Source organism: Haemaphysalis longicornis, unplaced genomic scaffold (genome assembly GCF_048455015.1).
Source record: "Haemaphysalis longicornis isolate Haplotype H1 unplaced genomic scaffold, Haemaphysalis longicornis Haplotype H1 scaffold_12, whole genome shotgun sequence".
Classification (NCBI taxonomy): domain Eukaryota; kingdom Metazoa; phylum Arthropoda; class Arachnida; order Ixodida; family Ixodidae; genus Haemaphysalis; species Haemaphysalis longicornis.
This window is the reverse complement of record NW_027526225.1, coordinates 36,919,640-36,939,861: the sequence shown is the minus strand read 5'-3', so window position 1 is coordinate 36,939,861 and position 20,222 is coordinate 36,919,640. Positions and strand designations below refer to the sequence as shown.

General features: G+C 45.4%; 1 protein-coding gene across 1 annotated transcript in view; it reads right to left on the bottom strand.

Moving 5' to 3' along the window:
• The window catches only part of LOC144161559 (myb-related protein B-like), a 118,385-nt gene that overhangs the window by 23,787 nt on the left and 74,376 nt on the right, over positions 1-20,222 (bottom strand). The window contains exons 12-17 of the mRNA XM_077692211.1: positions 17,250-17,372; positions 14,962-15,126; positions 13,146-13,291; positions 6,266-6,395; positions 5,655-5,768; positions 285-422 (exon numbers count right to left, since the gene is read on the bottom strand). Coding sequence (XP_077548337.1) covers positions 285-422; positions 5,655-5,768; positions 6,266-6,395; positions 13,146-13,291; positions 14,962-15,126; positions 17,250-17,372 — 816 coding nt within the window. The remainder of the gene's footprint in view (positions 1-284; positions 423-5,654; positions 5,769-6,265; positions 6,396-13,145; positions 13,292-14,961; positions 15,127-17,249; positions 17,373-20,222) is intronic.

Here is a 20,222-nt window from a genome sequence, read left to right as displayed (position 1 = left end):
TCCAACAATATTTCAAATCTACTTTGTTATAGCAGGTAATTCAGAAATGCACACACATGCTGTGAGAGATAGAGATGAGAGGTACGGAGACAAATACGTAGACGATAGATAACAGAGAGAGATAAATAGACTGAGATGAGACAGGACAGGACAGGAGAGAGAGAGAGAGAGAGAGAGAGAGAGAGAGAGAGAGAGAGAGAGAGAGAGAGAGAGAGAGAGAGAGAGAGAGAGAGAGAGAGAGAGAGAGAGAGAGAGAGAGAGAGAGAGAGAGAGAGAGTACTCACGGGGGTCTCAGGCAGGATAAATGTCTCCGGCTCGAGGGGTGCCATCCCTGCAGTGACGAGCCCTGGCACAACGATCTCACCGGGGGTGGACCAGGTCTCGTGGAGGGCCTTGCGAACACGTTTCGAGGGCGACAGGTTCTGCATGAAGATATGACGGCAAAAGGTTAGAGTTACCACAGAATACGGCCATACAGATGCCACTTTACAACAATGCACCCACAGTTTCTTCGTTACGGATTCGCTGTACAGCGCACATGCTGCGTACGTCAAACTCAGGCAGGGCTATCATTAACTGGAATTAGTCATATGAAGATTGGCTAAGATAACCTGTTTGATTGGCGACTTTATCAATCCATGGCCAATCCCTCACCATGTGAGCATGTGTGACTCTGTTTTTACCACGAATGCTCACCCTATTACACAGCGAGAATGCAGAAACCTTAGCCCAAACAACCTGCCATCAGACCACCTTCCCCCGTCGACTGCCAAAAAATACAGTGGAATCGCGGTGATACGAATTCATTTTATACGAATTTCGTCGCGATATGAATTTTTAAAATTCCCCAACCAAAATGCATTGTATATAATGTAAAAACATTCATATCTGTACACATTTATCACTCTGGTGCAGGTGATACGAACACTCGAGCCGCGAGCAGCCAACCATGGTGGGGACGGGAGGAAAGAGTTGTGATGTGGGCGTGCGGCCTTGGTTGTGCATGGGCACAAAGGCATCACTCCTCCCCCGCCGACGTATTCTCTAAGCCTGCTCTTACCCCTGCCCCTTTCCCTCTATTATCTCTCGCTACATTCTCTTCTCGCTGTCCCTTTCGTTTCCACTGGCTACAGCTCAGGTGCCTCGATCTTCCTTTTTATATTATAATTTTTGAATAAACCACAACTGGGGTGGCAATCGGGTGTTCCCTCTTGTTTCTGACGATGAGAACTCTTGCCATTTGGCGTTCGCATTCCTCGCTTCCCTCTGTGCCCCGCGCTCTAGACGTCTCGCCATTGCCTTTTCGTGCTGCCTGCACCGCTTTTGTACTGATTACGTTTGTGAGTTTGTGTATGCCCGTCGCGCCAGCGATTGGCGCGCGTTCTTTTGATGCCTGCGTTGACAATTTGACCCGGCACTCTGGTGGCAGCCTTATGACTTGCGCCATTGGGGAGACGCACGCCTCGTGGCGGCAATTTCGAATCGCTCGCAGCAGCCGGCTGGGCCACCTCCGCGGCGGATATTTGTCGCGGATGACATTTTACAGCACAGCTTTCGCCCACATTATCAGCTCCTTTCCCGCATGAGCAATTTAGTTTAAACCTTGAGCTGCGTTCTAACGAAAGGTTAAAGGCGGTGACTGCAGCGACCTACAACACTTCACGGCAGGAGCCAACGCCATGTTGTCGCCACCTGTTGCGTGCGCGGCATGTTTCCACGTGCAGAGAATTTATTTTTTCTCGTTCCGTGGTGATGCGAGGATTCTTGCCGCCCCTTGAGATTTGCATCGCCGAGATTCCACTGTTTTAGGGAACCCGGTGTCATTGCTGCACACTTGTTTCATTTCATTTCACTTATTTCAACCTTAAAGGCTTGAGAGCATTACATACGGGAAGGCAGGTGATGAGGGTATGAAGGCGCATTTTGTGCACGATTGGTGTCCTCGCAAAGCTCTGGCTTTGTGAACAAAAAGTAGGCCGAATACAGCATGTTGTATGGAAGAGTTGGGATAGGGGTAATACGTGTGAGCTTTGTAGCCACATTTTTAACCGTTGCCACTGTTTGAGAAAACTGAATGTATAAACCCACTCTACCATGCATCGTAAAGATGCACTCGTGTTAGCATCAGTAGCATTTGCAGGGGGAGAAAAAAAAAATGCGGCATAAAAGAACATAAAAACAAAACAAAGCAAGAAAACACAATAAAGCTATGTTGCATGCAATGTGACAGACAGCCCGAATTCTAGCAGATCGCCAACTGCATGTCCTCTCGCTGGGAATGCCTAGTCTTCTGCCGACTTTGCACAAAAAAAAAAAATAACATTTCAGGCAATCACAGAGCCCCAATTATGGTTGTGATAAAATCAATCCCAGATCACAAAATTAAACATTGATTAGTGTATGCACTGCAAAGACAGTATAGTAAAGCTTTTCAATATATATCAGTTGCGCTTCAGAATCTGCATTCTGAACAAACCTCGCTAAACATTTACTCAGTAACACGACCTAATAAAATAAATCTTGCTTTTCAAATTAGGAGACATCAAACTAGGTACCGTATTTATTCGAATCTAAGCCGATAGTTTTTTTGAAATACTGATATATCAAACTCCAGGGTCGGCTTGGATTCGAGGATTTTGAAATACGCGCCAATTTCCAAGTGAAGTGGTGCACAGCTAGCGCCACCCAGAAAAGAAAGTATTGTAGCCATTACTAGACGAGCCAGTAGCCATTAAGGGCCATAGGCCGCCATTTTGAATTGTGCAGATAGTGGCCTGCGTCGCCTGCGTGCGGTGTGGCGTTTGGTTTTGACAGCGCAAAAAGAAGCGGTGCCATTATAGTGCCGCTTTTAAGGGGAGACGTGGGTCTTGAAATGAACTTTTTTATTAATTGGTCTGTGATAATGAAAATCACTGTGCATATGTGTTTTGTCTTCCTCATTTCAAATATGTAATTAGTTTTCAAGTGGTAGAATTATTTTTTGAGTTATAGAGAAAACACTGGAGCCTAATTAAGTAATTTCTTACGGGCCTTTAAGGAACTTTTTATTCAATTTTTTTTTAAATAAATGGTATGGATGTGTAGCTTAAGACCTGCCATGCATGCTGAAGCTATTTATATTCCTGTAAAGATAGTTAATTGGATAGAATAAATCTAATTATGTCAAATACAGTTTTCTGAAAACTTAATGACCTCTAATTATTACTCATAACATTTATTTGAGGCAAAATGAGCCAATTAAAATAGCTTCAGCATGCAGTTCATTTTATCCCGAATTCAACGGTATAACACTGGTAGAAATCCTTTGAAAAAAACTACCTCAAAACCCCTGTAAGGCTAGGCACATATGCAAAAAAAGGGAAGCTGAGAAAATCGCAGTTGAAGTTTTACTACAAGTGACAGTTTTATCTATTGAGCATATGAAAAAAAGAAAGGTTCTAGAATGTAGCTCGCGTTTCGCTCAACACGAGCATACCAAGTTTGCTGAAATCAGTTGGTGGGAAAATTATGAAATCCTTCTGTCTACAGATGGCACCTGGCAGAAAAACTGAACAAAAGCAAAGCCAGAACGTTGCTTCAATTTTTATGCTGTTGGCATCGCGCCGTCTCTCTTTGGCGACTAGGGCTGAGGTGCCGAGCGTGCACCACAGTTGTAAACGCTATTTTGTTATGTTACTGCTTCATTTGTAGCAATCAAATCGGATTTGCATCGCGTGAAGTGAGTTGCAGCGAAGGGGCTGGTAACGGAATGCCCGCCACTGTTCTGTAACGTGCATGCGCTTGGCTAGGTGGGATAACCACGTTTTCAGTTTAATCTACTCGTATATCTCGTCACCAACGCACATTGTGCACAGTGCGAACATTTATAATTCTCAAATCGCTCATCTATATGGTAACCTGCCGACGAGTAAGCGCGCGGCGGGGTGCGGGCCGAACCGCCGCAGCATCGTTGATAACAGAATGAACACACTTCCCTTGCGACGTCGGCATGCGGCATCCTCCGCTTTATCATTTCTTTTCTTTCTATTTGCTGCTGATCGAAAGATAGACGCACCTTAGTGCCCCCGCAGGCGTAATCATATCGCTACGCTATCGTCTCGGCAGCCCGCGCGGGCGCTAAGCCTACCTCCGTCTCGGCGCCGTTCTCGCGATAAGTCGTCGTCACAGGAGCAGAAAATCATATTTCAGGCGCTTTTAATAATGCCTGTTCTTCCTTTCGGTTATCGATAGACATCTTTACTTTATTTTTACGCCATGCGGGGATTTTGCCGGTCCTCGCATAGACGAATACATGAGCCGTTGCCCTGTGATGAGAGTGCCGAGCAGACGACCCACGGCGCCCAGCCAATGAGGTTGCGCCCTGCGGTCACGTGCAGTCAGTAACCAATTAGGCGGCGCGATCCGTCTCTTTTCTACCCCGGTTTTACTCCCAACCAACGGACGAAACGGAGTGGTTCTGGCGGGGAATTGAAAACGAAAAGACACGCTTTCGAATGAGACCAAGATGGACGCCGTGGCGCATGTAGAACCCGAGGGGCGAGTCGTCGAAAAAATGCCATTTTCGCGTCGAATCTTGGCAGATTTTAGCGGGCGTCGGTGCTATAAATTGATATTATGGCTCAAATACGTACTCCTGGGTCTGGATATTTTGCTAACCGGTAGAAAAATAGCTCTACTTTCCGAAAATGGCGATTTCTAAAAATCGATTTTTTGGCCAAATTTCGGGATTCCAAGACCCGCGTCTCCCCTTAAAAGAAAAGTTGTTTTAGCTGCGGAGTTGTCGTCGAACGTTCAAGCCGGGCGGGACTTCGGCGTGGATGAAAAAAATGTCCGTCGTTGGAGGACGCAACGGGAGAGGATATTTGCGTGCGCCGCAACGAGGTTGGCAATCACCGGACCACGAGAATGCCGTCACCATGAAATTGAGATGGCATTGGCTGACTTCGTTCAGACGCAGCGAGCAGCTGCCCTTCCAGTAACGACGGAAGTTCTCCAGGCAAAAGCAAGGGAGCTTTTAAGGGAACGAGGCTTATCGCGGGCACACCTCAAAGCCAGTCGGGGCTGGCTACAGAAATTCATGAAGCACTTCGGCTTTAGCCTCCGTCGTCGAACCTCAATCGCCCAGAAGTTGTCCGGTGATTTTGAAGAGAAACTGATTGAGTTCCAGCACCGCATCTTCATGTTCAATAAACGTGTTTTCTTTTTGTGAACGCTGACCTCGCCTTTTTGTTCGGCCTACATTCGAGGCAAGTTTTTTTTTTTTTCGCGCCTTCGGACTTTCGGGGGTCGGCTTAGAATCGGGGCCGGCCTAGATTCGAATAAATACGGTAATGTTCACTTATCTTTCCATGGTTTTGCCATTATAGCGTTTGAGCACTACTTCAACTTTCTGTCGATAGCAGGCTAGTCAGCCTGCCCCATGCTCGTCCCCGTTTTTCTCCAGTGCCGGGGACCAACCGCAGACTGGTTTTTGAAACATGGGGCCTTTTGGGAGTTTCGCAACTGCCTTGTATCGAGCAACTCTGATAGCAATGAAAGATGCAGACAACGGTGGTTGCAAATCGGTTTGTCTTTCGTCACAAGTTCGCCATCGCACACAAAAACGGCCCGCCAACCAGCCTGTGCCAAAGTGGTTTGGGAGTCGGGTAGGGTACCTCCTTGTTTCCCCTCCTCTTGACGACGACGTCTCCGACGATGGTGTACGTCCCGTGCTCGACGTTCCCCAGCAGGTCTCCAATGTCGTCCAGGTTCAAGGACGGGGTCTCCGGCTGTGGAAGCAGTGCAGAAAGGCCCCTGTTTCAGTCTGCTTACATGACAGTGCAGACGCGAGGGTGTACAGACCGATCCCGTAAAGGGTTTTGTCTGTGCTCCCAACAACTCAGAGGACAATGTTGAATAAGTATTATTTGATTTACCTGCCTTAGTATCATCGTCTGCAGCTAAGAGAATGAAGGGGAGAGGTAGCGAAAGTGAGAAAGAGAACAAGAGAGAGAGATAGAGAGCAGGAGACAGAAACAACAAGAGAAAAAGAGAAATAGAGCAAGAGGAAGAGAGCGAGCAAGGGATATAAAGAAAGAGAAAGCAAGAGAGAGTAAGAGAGAGGAGAGCAAGACAGAAAAAGCAAAAGATTAATATAAATGGAGAGAAAGAGTAAAGAGCAAGAGATTGAGATAAGAGGTACAGAGAGAGCAAGATGTAGATAGGGACAAAGAAAGGACAAAAGAGAGATAGACACAGAGAGAGCAAGAGATAGAGAGATACTCACCAAGTGCTCGATGGGTCCTCCTTTCTTCTCGAGCTCTGCAAGCGCGTTCTTGAAAGGTGTCGGAGTTCGGGGCAGGTTGCTGTCCACATTATCGAGCCGTCTCAGTTTCGGCGTGTGCAGGGGTTCACTGCTGGGGGCAGACAAAGACAGTCAAACAAGCTCAAGGTAAGCTGGCCACCAATGGGATTCAAACTGCTTCAGAACCCTCAGAGTCGCATCCAAAGATGGCAACACATCAGCTAACAAACGAGACAAGAGTAAATATGCGAACCCATCAGGGTGCACCTAGAGTTGTGTGCTCGTCAGCATATTATCAGTGTCTTGGATTTCGTTCGTACCTTTCGTTCGTAATATGTCAGCCTTGCGCCAATAAAATCAAACCATCATCACCATCATCTTAAGAGCAATGGCTTTTTTTTTTAGGTAAAAACACAGCCAATCAAGGATGCATGGCCACAGCTGGGGCATTTTGTAGTTTTCCACAGCATTGCATTATATTCACTTGCTCTTATTGCATTCAAAATTGCAATTGCCAGCCAAAGATTCACAACTCTACCAAAAAAAAAATAAATAAAAGGATTTGCAAAGTTTGGTTAAGTGTAGTTCACATTGTCTTGCTATCAGAGTTGTCAATTGCAGAGCTAATAAAAGCAAAGATTGAAAGACAAGCAGAGCATTCGTACAGTGATGCCTGCAGTTAACGTGCTATTTTCTGAATTAAGCAAGAAAAGAGAAATGCTGCATACCCCAATGCATTAAATAAAGACGACCCTCAGCACTCGCTCAAGGGGGGACGTGGCTTTCAAAATCAACTTTTTTATTTCTTTGTGGATTTTGATGAAAATTGGCACAGCAACTGGAAATGCTTCCGTGATAACACCATACAAATTTCAAACTAATATTTTGAAAACTTTTTTATGTATTAAATTTTCTTTCTGTTCCACTTGTACCGAGCTTGAGCGGCTTATAAAACATGATAGAAAACTTGTTTGAAGTGCTTTACATTCCCAAATGAATGGACGAGGTCGTGACAGTTTTATAATTTTTTTTTTACAACACAATGTTTTTTAGTTTTCATTTTTTTAGAGGTTAATGTGCAATAGGCATGTTGACTGTGAACGATTATTTGAATAAAAAAATCACAAAAAACAAATCTGGAAAACCAAGAGTGTCACGACCTGAACTGTTCATCAATGAATGTAATGCAAGAAACGGAATCAAAATAGACCCAGCGGTCACAAAGAAATCCCTGGTACAAGCGACACAGGTGGCAAAAAAAACTGTTTTGAGAAAACGGCTTCCGAAGTTGCAACATAGGTTTCACTTATCAAAAGTCGTCACGGTTGTAGCCTTTCATGTCCTTTTGAACATGGGGATTCTGGAATGCCTTGCCTTCAAATTGGAGTGCCTTTTACAGCCTTTCTCTTTCCAGAAAACATCATTTTCAGTTCCTCTGTGAAGAAGAGTACATACCCCACTTTGCAGACCAAATGAAGGGGGAGATGGGTTTCAATGGGCTTTCAATGCAAAGTAGGTTAGCTGGTTGGCTGTATCGCACTGAACAGCCTCCTTTTGCAGTGTTGTCACCATGGCAACAAGTTAAGCATTTTTTTTACTTAAATTTGAACATTTTTGGCTTTTTTTTATGTTTTATCTAGGGGTGTGCGAATATTCGATTTTCGAATTCGATTCGAATATTTCTTGCCCGAATAATTCGATTCGACTTTCGAATACCCAGCATTCGGACTTTCGAATAATTCGACGTGACGAATATTCGGAACGCTGCCAAAGTTGCGGCTAGATTAGTGTGGCCCTTACTGACCCTAACGTCGAAAGGTTTTGGTCAAACAATTGCCAGCAACCCGTTTTCGGCCAGGAAAGTTGTCTTTGAGGTTTGGACATATCCCTCCTTTTCGCCCGCAGAGACGTCATTGCCGACATGTAATTTGATAGTTCCTCGATTTTTTTGCGTCACTGGCGTACACGGAAAGAAAGAGCGACACAGCAGTGTTTAGCGTGCAGAAAACGTTTCTTACATACGGGTTTTTGAAATAATGAGGTGCGTTGCCGTTTTCAGGTCATTGGAAACAAATATGATGCGTCCCACTCGGGACAAAACAAATTACTACGACGACACCATTTTGTGATGGCGATGACACTGACGCTTCCCCCCTGATATTCGGACGTAAAATATCATTTTTCTTTTGTTAATTAATTTTATCACACAACTGTGCAGCCGCAAAATAGCGTATAATTATGGTATTGTTAAATTTTTGTGATTCTGGCCTTGCTGTAACACACTATCATCACCCGTCCTAGACCCTTTCTCGACGCCTATCCATAGCCAATCTGACGGTCGTCGCCGACGTCGCCATGGTCGTCGCACGCCCGTGATTCTCCTCCGTGGCGTGCCATTCAGCATGAACAGCCACGGTGAAAAAAGAAGTGTACTTTGGAAGTTTTTCGAGAAGGCAAGTCCGTCCTCTGCTATCTGCAAGAAATGCGGCTCCGCGCTCAAGACGCCGGCAAGCACGACAAGCCCGCTCTTGAATCACTTGATGGGCAAACACCACGTTCACTACTTGGAGATTTGGATAATTTGTAATATTTTTAACATGACAGTTTGTGATTTCTTCAATTCTTTTTAGTGTATTTACTATTTAGAGCTCAAGGACATGAGCATGTGTTTATTAGTGTCCAACCTACTTGTTCTTCCAAAAAAAGCTTTGGTATTCGATATTCGACATTTTTGTCCACTATTCGACACTATTCGATTCGAATTCGATTCGAGATCAAATTTCACTATTCGCACACCCCTAGTTTTATCATCTTGCCTGGCACAGCAACTTAGTACTCATACGTGCAGGTGTTCATTGCCAAAAGTTTGCATACCACAAGGATGAAAATGAGCTACTTTGAAGCTTGGTAGAGTATTCTGCATAACTCCCAACTTCAATGCTAGAGCATATCTTTTTTTACTACTTTTGACATGCAAGGCATCCAATATTTCTCGCAGCAAAGCCAGTATGCCCTAAGCAATGGTATCAACAATTTCACTAAAAAATCACTGTTAAATGCTGCGACAGTAACGTACATTTTTAATGTAGAGAACATATTTTTATTCCTATATTACTGGTCGCGGGTTCGATTCACGGCCGCGGCGGCCGCTTTTCTGATGGAGGCGAAAAGCAAAAACGCCCGTGTGTACGAGATTTCGGCGCACGTTAAGGGGGGACGTGGGGATCGGAGTGAACTTTTTTGTTTTTTGGCTTAGAGTGATGAAATTCGGCAAGCACATTGGAAAGCACTCCAAATGGTGAAATTTAAAATTTCATGATGATACCTTCAGTAGTTCTTGTGTTACAGAGGTTTACATGTTGCCCGCTCGTGAAAAGCCTAGCAAGGTATTGACACATGCTAGCAAGTTCTGAATACTTCTCAATTATAGTCAAAAGAACACTACAGGGCAAGACAGTCTTCAAATTTTTTTTACACCCTTCATTTTTTTTACAGAAAAGAATAATTTCACTTGTAACCTATACGACATAATTGATCTAGCCATAAATTCCACATTAAAAAATAACGAGGCCCTAAAATGAAAATCCAAGACTGTCTCGCCCTGCAGAACTCTTCAAGGATCGAAATAAAACAGACAGGGTCAAAATCTGCCCAGTGATTGCCACGCTATCCTTTCCACGAGCAACGAAGAACTCGTAAAATGCACTTTTGAGAAAACGGCTCTTAAAGTTTACGATGATGTCACAATTTTCAAACTGCACCAGCAGCATAGTCCTTGCTGTCGTTGCTTGGGGACAACCTCGCATACCTTTGCCCTTTGATTTGGTGCATCTGGGATGCCTTCCTGGCTCATTGGAGGTTTCTATGTGTAGGCCTTTAGATGGCAGAAGCACCAGTTTTACGCAGAGTGTACCAAAAAGTTTACTATGGGCTACTAGGGTACCTATATTTTACTTCATGTATGCCTAATGCATAGCTGTCTCCAAAATGAAGAGTAAGGCATGGTTTTTTTTTATTAATGTGCCAGCAGACTTTCAGCTTATTTCTGGGTGTCATAACCTTGATGAAGCTACAGCTTAGTACATGAGGCTGTTCAGTGTCAAAAATTATATCAGGGCATCACACGCATAAGATGAGCAATTTGAAGGCAGAATATACATTTGTTTTACATAATTACAACATTAATATTATAAGAATGCCATGCTCTTCTTCAGGCGAAAAAAGCATTGCAAAATGGACATTATAATTGCAAACATTGCAAAAATAGAAAAAAATAGTGACATTAAAATTTTTTTAAACGCTGTAACATTACGGCATCTTCTATAATTAATTTAATACTGAAAATATAATTGTGTAATCCCAGACTTGGTTGTACGAACTAGTTTAGAGCCACGGAAAAAGTTTCTCAAATAAGCCGGGTAACGTGGTTCATTGCACCCCCCCCCCCTTCCCTACACCCTACAATCCCCGACGCGCACGTTCACCACGATCGTAATTTAGGTAACCTTACTATGTTTAGCAACTTTACTTTTGCCATTAAATTACACTTTGCGTACATCAATTATTACTACTCGCGCGCAATAGCAACCGATCCCGCTATCGGCCGCTGCCCGAACACGTCGCGCCAATGCAGCGCGCGCCGCAACTTCTGGCGAGCCTGTCATTCCATTCCTGAAGCTCGCGAGCTCGCTGTAAAACACAGCAATAACTAAGCGTTTTATAACACGGCAATGCGTCCAAAAGTTCACTTCACGAACACCCGTGTACACGGACGCACCGAGTTTCCCACTCAAGGACGCACCACGGCGATGTCGCGGGCACGTTTTCGATGCGTCTTTCGAGCCGCGCACTTCCCTATCTGGCGCACGATCTCAAGCATTATCGCCGCGATAACGATAGCGTCACTGTACGGAATCGCAAAGCATGAAACCACTGAACGGGAACCGAGCCGACCGCGAAACCGAGCGACACGGAGTGCGTGCGAACTGCGCGTCAGCCGAAACGCCCGGCGGCCATCTTGTTGTGGCCATGGCGGCACCCAATCCGGAGAGCCGTCTTAGCTAACGCGGCCGGAGAGCCAATCGCGTGTTAGATTCTATCGGTTGCTTCGTTTCACCGTCTCTCATTTTCCGCCGTTTGTGCGTTTGTGAATGAGCGACAATGAAAGCAGCGACAGGAAATCGGAAGTTGAAGACTCTGCCAATCTAACGCGACCAAGATGGCGGCGCCCGGTGCCGTCGTTCCGGAGATACAGCGCTGCGAAAATTGCCGTTTTTTCGTCATTTTGCGGAAATAATTTGTCACCTCAGCTGACATAAATATTTTTCTTTGGCACTTCGCGATCGTTTTCGACGGGGAAACTTTGTAGACGCATAGAATATAAAACGTGCAATCCGAAAATGTGACTTCCGAAAAAACGATGTTTTGGTCACTATTCGCCATCTGATCCCCGCGTCCCCCCTTAAAGATCCCCAGGTGGTCAAAATTAATCCGGAGCCCTCCACTACGGCGCGCCTCATCGCCTGCGTTGCGTCGGCGCGTTAAACCCTACAATCAATCAATATTCCTATATTACTAACTCAAACGTGTTTGCATGAAAATTACAAGTGCACGGGAAACGTTGCACAAGAAAGGCGATATGGCTCGCGCGCATCGCAGCGCACGCTTACCGCGACATATCGAACTTTGATTATACCTGATATGGCTGGTAAGGTCGCTTTTAAGATTAAATCTAACGTCGCAGGCATTAATTACAACTACTGGCGTTCAATCGTAACAGGTTGCCCAGTCATGGGCTGCTCCAATGTGCATCGGCTATGCCGTGCGTGCCGCAGCGTTTGACGCGTCGACCGTTTCTTTCTCAAGGCTAGCAAACCCACAGTCAAAACACAGCAATAACTAAGCGTGTAAACATCACAAACCCGACTAAAAGTTCACTTCACGAACCGCTATCGCAAGCGCGCACACCGCGTCACCCTCCGGGGTCTGGCGACGGTAGAGTCACGCGCACCACGAAGCGTTCGATGACCTCCTCCTTTCGAGCCACACAACTTCCCGTAATCTGGCTCGTTATCTCTGGCATTCCCACCGCGATAACGTCCGTGTTGAATACTATAGATTGAACAGAAACTCGGCCGAGCGAAGCGGCGAAAATGAACTCAAACCGCTCGCTACGCAGCTCAGACGGCCGCCATCTTGCGTTGCGCCCGTGACATCCAATCAGGAGGATCGTTGTTCTGCGCCCCGACCGGAGGACCAATAGCGCTTCAGCATCTATTTCTAGCTTCGTTTGTGCGTCGTTTCTTTTCTGCCGTTTGTGCGTTTGTGAATGAACGAAGATAAAAGAGACGAGCGGAACCGGAAAAACGATCGCTCGGCCGATCTAACCATATCAAAATGGCCGCACCCGGTGGCACCGTTGCGGAGATAGAGCGCTCCGAAAATTGCCGTTTTTTTCGCCCTTTTGCGCTGATAGTTTGTCCCCGCGCCTGACAAAAGCATTTTTTTAAGCCACTTTGCGACGCTTTTCAGCGTAAAAACTTTGCAGACGCATAGAATAGGAAACATAGAAGCCGAATATGTGGGTTTCAAAAAAACGATGTTTTGGTCATTTTTCCGAAGTTGAAAGCCGCGTCCCCCCTTAAAAGAAATCTGCGATGATTTGCTGTCATCATTTTCTAGCTTTCAATGTTCAGCACCATGCTTTTCGTGAGAAAAAATTTTCCCGTCAGAACTGAGTATACGCAATACAATATTCATCTCCATTGCCTTTTTTTTTTGTAAATGAGAACTGTCAAACAGCTGCACCAAAGGGCAGCACACCATAGTGACCCCAAGGTGAGGCGTGCGGTCCATCACCCACCTGCTGTTCTTTGTGGGCGACTGGCGGGGTGGGAACTCGTGGATGGAGGCGTGTGGGTGCGGAATGTTGCCGCTGCGCACGGGCGTTGAGGTTCGCTGCGGCCCTCCCATCGGGCACATGTTCGGCAGGGTCGGGTTGTTCAGAAACTGTTACGAGAGGGAGAGAGAGGGAGAGAGAGAGAGAGATAGTTGATTGATTGATTGATTGTGGAGTTTAACGCGCTGACACAACACAGGTGATGAGGCACACCGTAGTGGAGGGCTCCGAATTAATTTTGACCACCTGGGGATTTTTAACAGGCGCCGAAATCTCCTACACACGGGCGTTTTGGCTTTCCGCCTCCATCAGAAAAGCGGCCGCCGCGGCCGGGAATCGGACCCGCGACCTCGTGCTCAGCAGCGCAATGCCTTAGCCACTGAGCGACCATGAGAGAGAGATAGTTACAACGACAGACAGGTTACGACTGCTGCAGACAGGTACAACTGTATATGAGAAAGAGATCAATTGGCCCGTCAGCGAGGAACGGCAACTATTTTGGGTCAGTAAGCCTGTGGGGTAACATCCACAATGTATGAGGGCTAACTGGTCTTTGAATTATATCGATTCAAGCTATGGTTGTAAAAAATGGGAAGATGTGAGTTGCAGCACGATCATCACAAATATGAAATACATTTTCATGTAAAATGAAAAGTTTAAATAAAATGTCTACAATTTTTTTTTTTTTTTTAATTTTGGCAAGCTTTTATGAAAAGCAGGCTGAATATAAGCTAGTGATCAGACTTCTAGCTCTGCTTCTCCAGAGGTTATGGAAGCCTAAAGTGCATCGTGGAAAAAAGGGAGTTGAAGTTTACGTGTTCTTTTTCAACGATGAATTTTGGAGTTGTAAAACTTCTGAACTAGAAAAGCTAAAAGTGTCAAACAACCTGTATTTCTCCTTAAACCCCTTTTTTTGCCTAGACAACGAGTGAACACAAATATTCAGACCCATTATGCAGTTTCCTCTGAAAACTTGAAAACTTTCGAGGAAAAAATTTGGATACATTCTCAACTAATTGTCCAACGTAATTTTTATTTTTCATTTCTGTAATAAGCCCTCTATAACACGCGTCTACCAACTTTTACAAGGTTCAGACTCTTGTCATGCTTTTTGCCAAAGACCTAAGACTAAAGACCTTTAACAAAATATTTTCCACGCAGCACACACAACATCCTGAAACAATCCCCTCACAACAAGATTCTCGAAAAAAGGAAAGAAGCCCACACTAATGAGCAAGACTTGAAGGTAGCGAAGCTGTACGTAGCCTTCACGACCATCACGTCGATTTGAGTCTGCGATTGGAGACGATTTGCTGCTTCGCTGCCGCAACGACCTTTACTCCATCATTGTTGCTAGAAGTGTGACCTTTCATTTTTTTGGAAGCGATAATCATTGAACATCACCTTGGAGGGGCGTACATTATGACGTGTCTTTCTTTGTCCTAGAAAGTATTGCCACAATTACAGTGAACGCAGGAGTCCTTCTTGCTCCGAGCAAGTGTTCCCACGATTACGGCAAGAGTTCTTTTCCAAGTTTGGCCAATCTCCCTAAGTAAGTATGTTTGGCTTGGCGAACATGCACAGGGGACGCTGGGCGGTCGCCGCGAGGCCCGCGCTCATGTGCGCATGCTAGGTAATTTCTTGGTATTTTTAACCACAAACACTAAAAATTACGACTTGCTAAACAGCTCCGCTGTTAAAAAACAAGAATGTTGTCTAGATTCAACGCTTGAAAACAAAAAATACGCGAGCAACAGGTCAGAGTGGCATTCAACCACACCTGTGAAGGCGAGAAAGGCAGCGACTTCTTGGGCGTTGTCTCCTGACGACCGCGCTGGCCTGCAAGCAGGCTTCCCCGCTGGTCTCGTACGCCCCGCAGCAAAGCGTGCTGCTCGGCCACGGGCACAACGAGCATGCCGCCGCCGGCCGCCTTGGCCTGGTGCATCTAGACAGCAAAAGAGGGGAATAAAAAAACATGCTGACGTTGCAAAAAAAGAAAAAAAAACTTTGCAATCCCTTCCTAAACAAAGTTGAGAGAGGGGTGAAAGCTTTCTCGCATCAAAAGTGCATCAAAACCTTCATTAAAGTGCGTCCAACCTTTGCTGAAAGTGCATTCAAATCAATTGTCAAACCTTGAAAGACCGAAACCGAAATTGAAAACGATGAACGAACCCATGCGACGATTTTTGACGCACTAAGTGAACACATATACGATCTATCGAAATGTATACTGATACGTGGTTTATGATATAAAGGTATACTGTTGTGCTCCTTCTTGAAGATCGATGCATATATCGTCCTATCGAGAACCGTTCCTTCTCTGCAATTTTCAAGTAACCCTTTTGATACGACGGGAGCCCGTTTTTACGCATGCGCCGTGCGCCCATAGATGTTATCAGAGCTTTTCGGTCGGCCAACTGGTGTATAGGGAAATGCATTATTTTTTTTTACAGGACGCTGTCACTCCCACTACGAAAGCTTTCGCTTAAAACAATAGTAACAATAATAAAAAACAAACAAGACAACAACAACAACCCCAATAAAACACAGCTATGAATCAGACAGCGATATGGCTTCCCTCACAAAACATTACTGCTACATCGCGTGTGTTATGCTGGTTTCGTGAAGCTATCTTATACCCCTGTCACACGGGCACTTTCAATCATGATCGAAGTGAATCGCGATCGAGTTTTTTTTACACAATTTGTGGCGTTAGTTGAAGTTTTCACCTTCTGTGTCATTACTCAGCAGGGACGAGAGTATCGCCGCTTTCGTTCGATCGCGCTTGGAAGCCTCAATCGCGCTTGAGAAACCAGGATTGAGTTCGAGCGGGATCAAGCTCGATCGCGATTGAAACTGCCGATCCGGCATGCGCCCGATCCGGATTGAGCTCGATCCGGATCGACTCAATCGCGATTGAAAGTGCCCCTGTGACAGGGGTATTAAATAAGCCATGAAGACAATATAGTACAACGTTGTTCAGCTTGAAACAACCAGCTGTTGGTAACTAACTCAGCTTTCAATCAAGTCATGGTGGCCATTCCTTTAAAGAAAAAAATGGGAGAAACATTGACAAGCTTTCAATTTTCCCACAACACTGACGTATGGGGCAATACTGAAAACATACTGCACAAACAAAGATTTTGAGAAGTCAGAGATATCGCTGGAAAGTGGCTGGGAAGTCGCCACTACTTCATCGTTTGTCTTTAATAGAGTAAAACATCGTTACAAGAGACACTCAACGAAACCGGGAAACACGTCTCTTGTAACCAAAAATTCTAAATACAGTGCAGAGTCAAGCATGACCACTATGCTATAAACCAGCATCAAAGCGTATTCAGACAGGCCGACAAGAAAATTCTCACTATGGCTGAAGAAAGTCATTCATAGTAGTTTTAGGCACTGCTGATTGCATCCCAACTTTTTGTAGGTAAAACACTCTTGTAGGTAAACTGCCGACACTTTCTGTCCTACAATACCCTCATCATCATTCTCCTCCTTTGGCTCATCCTCTAGGGCACCATTTATTTGCACGAGGATCACATGATTTGTAGGCTCCTCAAACACACAAGGTTTATACCTCTGCAGACACAAACTCCTCAAAAGTTTCTGGAACCCTCTGCGTTCTCTTGGATGCAGGCCCAAGCTTAATCTTCAGGGCAGTTTTACACAAGGTCCTTCATATAAGGTCCCTCTTTCATTGTGTCTCTTCTAAATAGTGAAGAATTTACTCAAGGGACCCAAAAAAGTTGCCCTTAGTAACAGTGTCTCTTGTAATCATGTCTCTAGTATGCAATGTTGATAACATGGTGAACATAGGAAAACGGACCAAACCATTTTCAAATGTCTCTTATAACCAGGTGTCTCTTGTAACAGTGTCTCTTGTAACGAGCTTCTACTGTATCTGGAATATTTGTTTGAAGTTCGTGGCAAAATTGATATCACTGTTATCAGGACGAAAGAGTATTTTTAACGAACCAAAGCCATCTTTTGTTTCTGCGGCTGCTGTAATTGTGCTTTGCCCATTCCCAAGAAGACATTCAACTCCTCGGCGAGGCGCGCACGTACCGAGGGGAAGCCCTCGACGTCCACCTCGATCTCCTCGACTTCGGTGCTGATGGCCACCTCGTCAAAAGTGGTGCTGTCGGCCTCCAGGTGGCTGTAGTCGGAGTCGTGCGACTGCGACGACCGCTGCACCACAGCAAGATGGCAGAGAAGAAGAACACTCGGCTTAATTTCCTCCTTAAAAAGTGTTGGCGAGAGTACAGGTGTATTCGAACACACCAGCACACAATCTTCTTGTACTCTGTTTGCTGCTTGCTCTTGAATATGGGGATAATAAGCACGCTCTCTTATTGCCCTTCAATAACTGCAACCACATACAGTTTTTCATGTGGGATTAAATTTTGTGCACGCATATCATTTCATATCATTTCATTTACTGAACCCGTGTCCTTGGAGCCTTTATACGATATGGATGTGGACGCCTTAATCAGGGGTGAGACAGCCGAATCAGATTTGGGAGCAGTTTTTGGAGTAGCAAAATCTCGATTTTGGAGCAGCAGAATTTTGATTTGGAGCAGAACAACGGCATTTATTATGCCACCTTAGGCGCTAAAAAACAAAATTTTTGGCAATTCGGCGGGGGGTGGGGAAGGGGGGGAGCGCACTTAATTTTTAATCGGTTTTGAACGTACATAACACTGAAACAGCCTTTCAATAAAGTTTTTTCTACCAGAGTATCACAAGGTACGAACTGCATTTTACAAACCATTTTTAAGTTTTTAGGCATTATGCATAGATAGCGTGGAGTGCTGTTTAAATATCGAACTGAAAAACTAAGCAATCATAAGGCATTTTTAGTATCGTGAATGCCGAAATCATTATTTTTGTAATCCCAGACTCGACTTTACGCACAGGTGCAGAGCCACGGCAAAAGTTCCAAAAAACGAGGTGACAGTCGTCGCACCCTACAAGCCCTCCCATTTCAATCCCCAAGGTACATGTTCACTACGATCATAATTTGATTCATGTTTAGCCACCTCCCTTTTGGCATTAAATTTCACTTTAGGTAGATGAACCATTACTACTAGCGTGTAATATTAGCCCGTCTGGCTGTAGGACACTGCTTGAACATTTTGCGGCGATGTAGCCTGCGCCGCCACTTCTTCAGTGTCGATCATCCCATTCCCACCGCTCGCAAGCTTGCTGTCAAATGCAGCAATAACTCAGCATTTTATAACACCGCAATGGGTCCGAAATTTCACTTCAAGCCCACACCGTGCCTCACAGTCAAGGCAGAAACATGGCGAATTCGCTGGCACCAGGTCGTTTTTGATGAACTCCCGTGTTTCGAGTCGCGCAACTTCCCGCAACAGATCAAATGACTAAATGTAAATCCAGCCACCCCCATAACCAAAACCACGGTATGAATAGGCGAAGAGCACTCTGCCTGAACCACGAGCAACTGCTTCACCTGGCAGCCACACTTTCTAATCTTCACCACACCAATATGGCGGCGCCCAGTAATGTCGCTTCGGAGATACGGTGCTCCGAAAATTGCCGTTGTTTCATCAACTTCCACAAGTAGTTTGTCGCCTCAGTACACATACCGTATAAACCGGATTATAGGTCGACCCGGTATATAGGCCGACCCCCTACCTTGAGGTGGGAAAAGTTGACAAAAAAATAATTCGGCACAGAAGCGCAATCACGTCTATATTTATTTTCGACGCCCGTCCGTCACTGCCACTCACTATGCCTGCCGAAGTCACTCGTCCGAGCTCTCAGAGTCGTCTGAGGATGACTGCTTCGCACTGTCATCTTCCATGCCATCAGGCGCGTTGCTGATGGAGCACTTCCTGAACGCTCGTGTAACCATGTCGTCGGGCAGCGACTGCCCAGAGAAGGACAGCCAGCTTGACACGGTCGCAGCCGGCCCATATGGGTATTTTTGTTGTCGCGGGCTATCCACTCATTGTACAGTTCGCGGAGCCGGTCCGCGGATGGCCTCCGGAGCCCGCCACTTTGTTCTCCAACTCAGGGTGCCCTGCTTGACGTCCACGGAACGATCGGTTCCGGGGGTTGCATGCGCACAGCTTAGCTTTCTGGCTCCGCCAGTACCGCACACTTTTCTCCGAAACCCCTAACTGACGTTGTGCCGCCATATTCCCATTCTGCTCGGCGACTCAATCGCCGTCAGCTTAAACGCCGCGGTGAACTGGCGTCGACTGCCGCCACTCATCTCGGAACAGACACGTACAGAAATGTACGTACGCACACAAAATAGACGAGTAAAAGACGAAAAACAAGAGAAAAGCGAAAGCAAATAAAGGCCTGATAGTTCGAGAGAGCAGTCTGACACAAATGGTGATGGCGACGGACTGCGCTTGCACATTGTTGCCAGGCAACGATTTACATTCTGCCAATGACCGCTATATAAGACGGGGGTGACTTTTGTGCGGATTTTTTTCGAAAAAAACTCGACCTATATTCCGGTTTATACGGTAAGTATTGTTTCTACAGGGCTTTGCAATGGTTTTTGATGGGAAAACTTTAAAAACGCCCAGAATATAACATGTCCAACCCGACATTGTGACTTCCGAAAAAACTATCACGGGGACAATTTTATGCGGGTTTTTTATTCAATGATCAATCAAACCTTTACAAACCGCATTACCTTGGGGGTGCTGGAAAATTATGCCGTCAATAAGCATTTTTTCCCGCTGCAACTGACGGGTGCATTAAAATCCTTGGCTCTCAGACTGTTTCATAGCAGTTGGGCACAATTTTTACGATTTTCAAGCTTTTGGAGCAGCCTGGCGCAGGAAAACAAATTCGTATCAAAACTGCGCAATATGCGCAATTGCCTCACCCCTGCTTAAGGGGACGTGCTCCTCCAAACAACTTTTTTTTTAATAATGAAGTTAGGAGGCTGAAATTTTCACAGCTTATAGAGATTGAGCTCCTCTGGTCATATATGTAATCAGATTTTGAATAGCTGCTCCGGATAAAATGTTACCCAGCATGACTTTCAGAAAA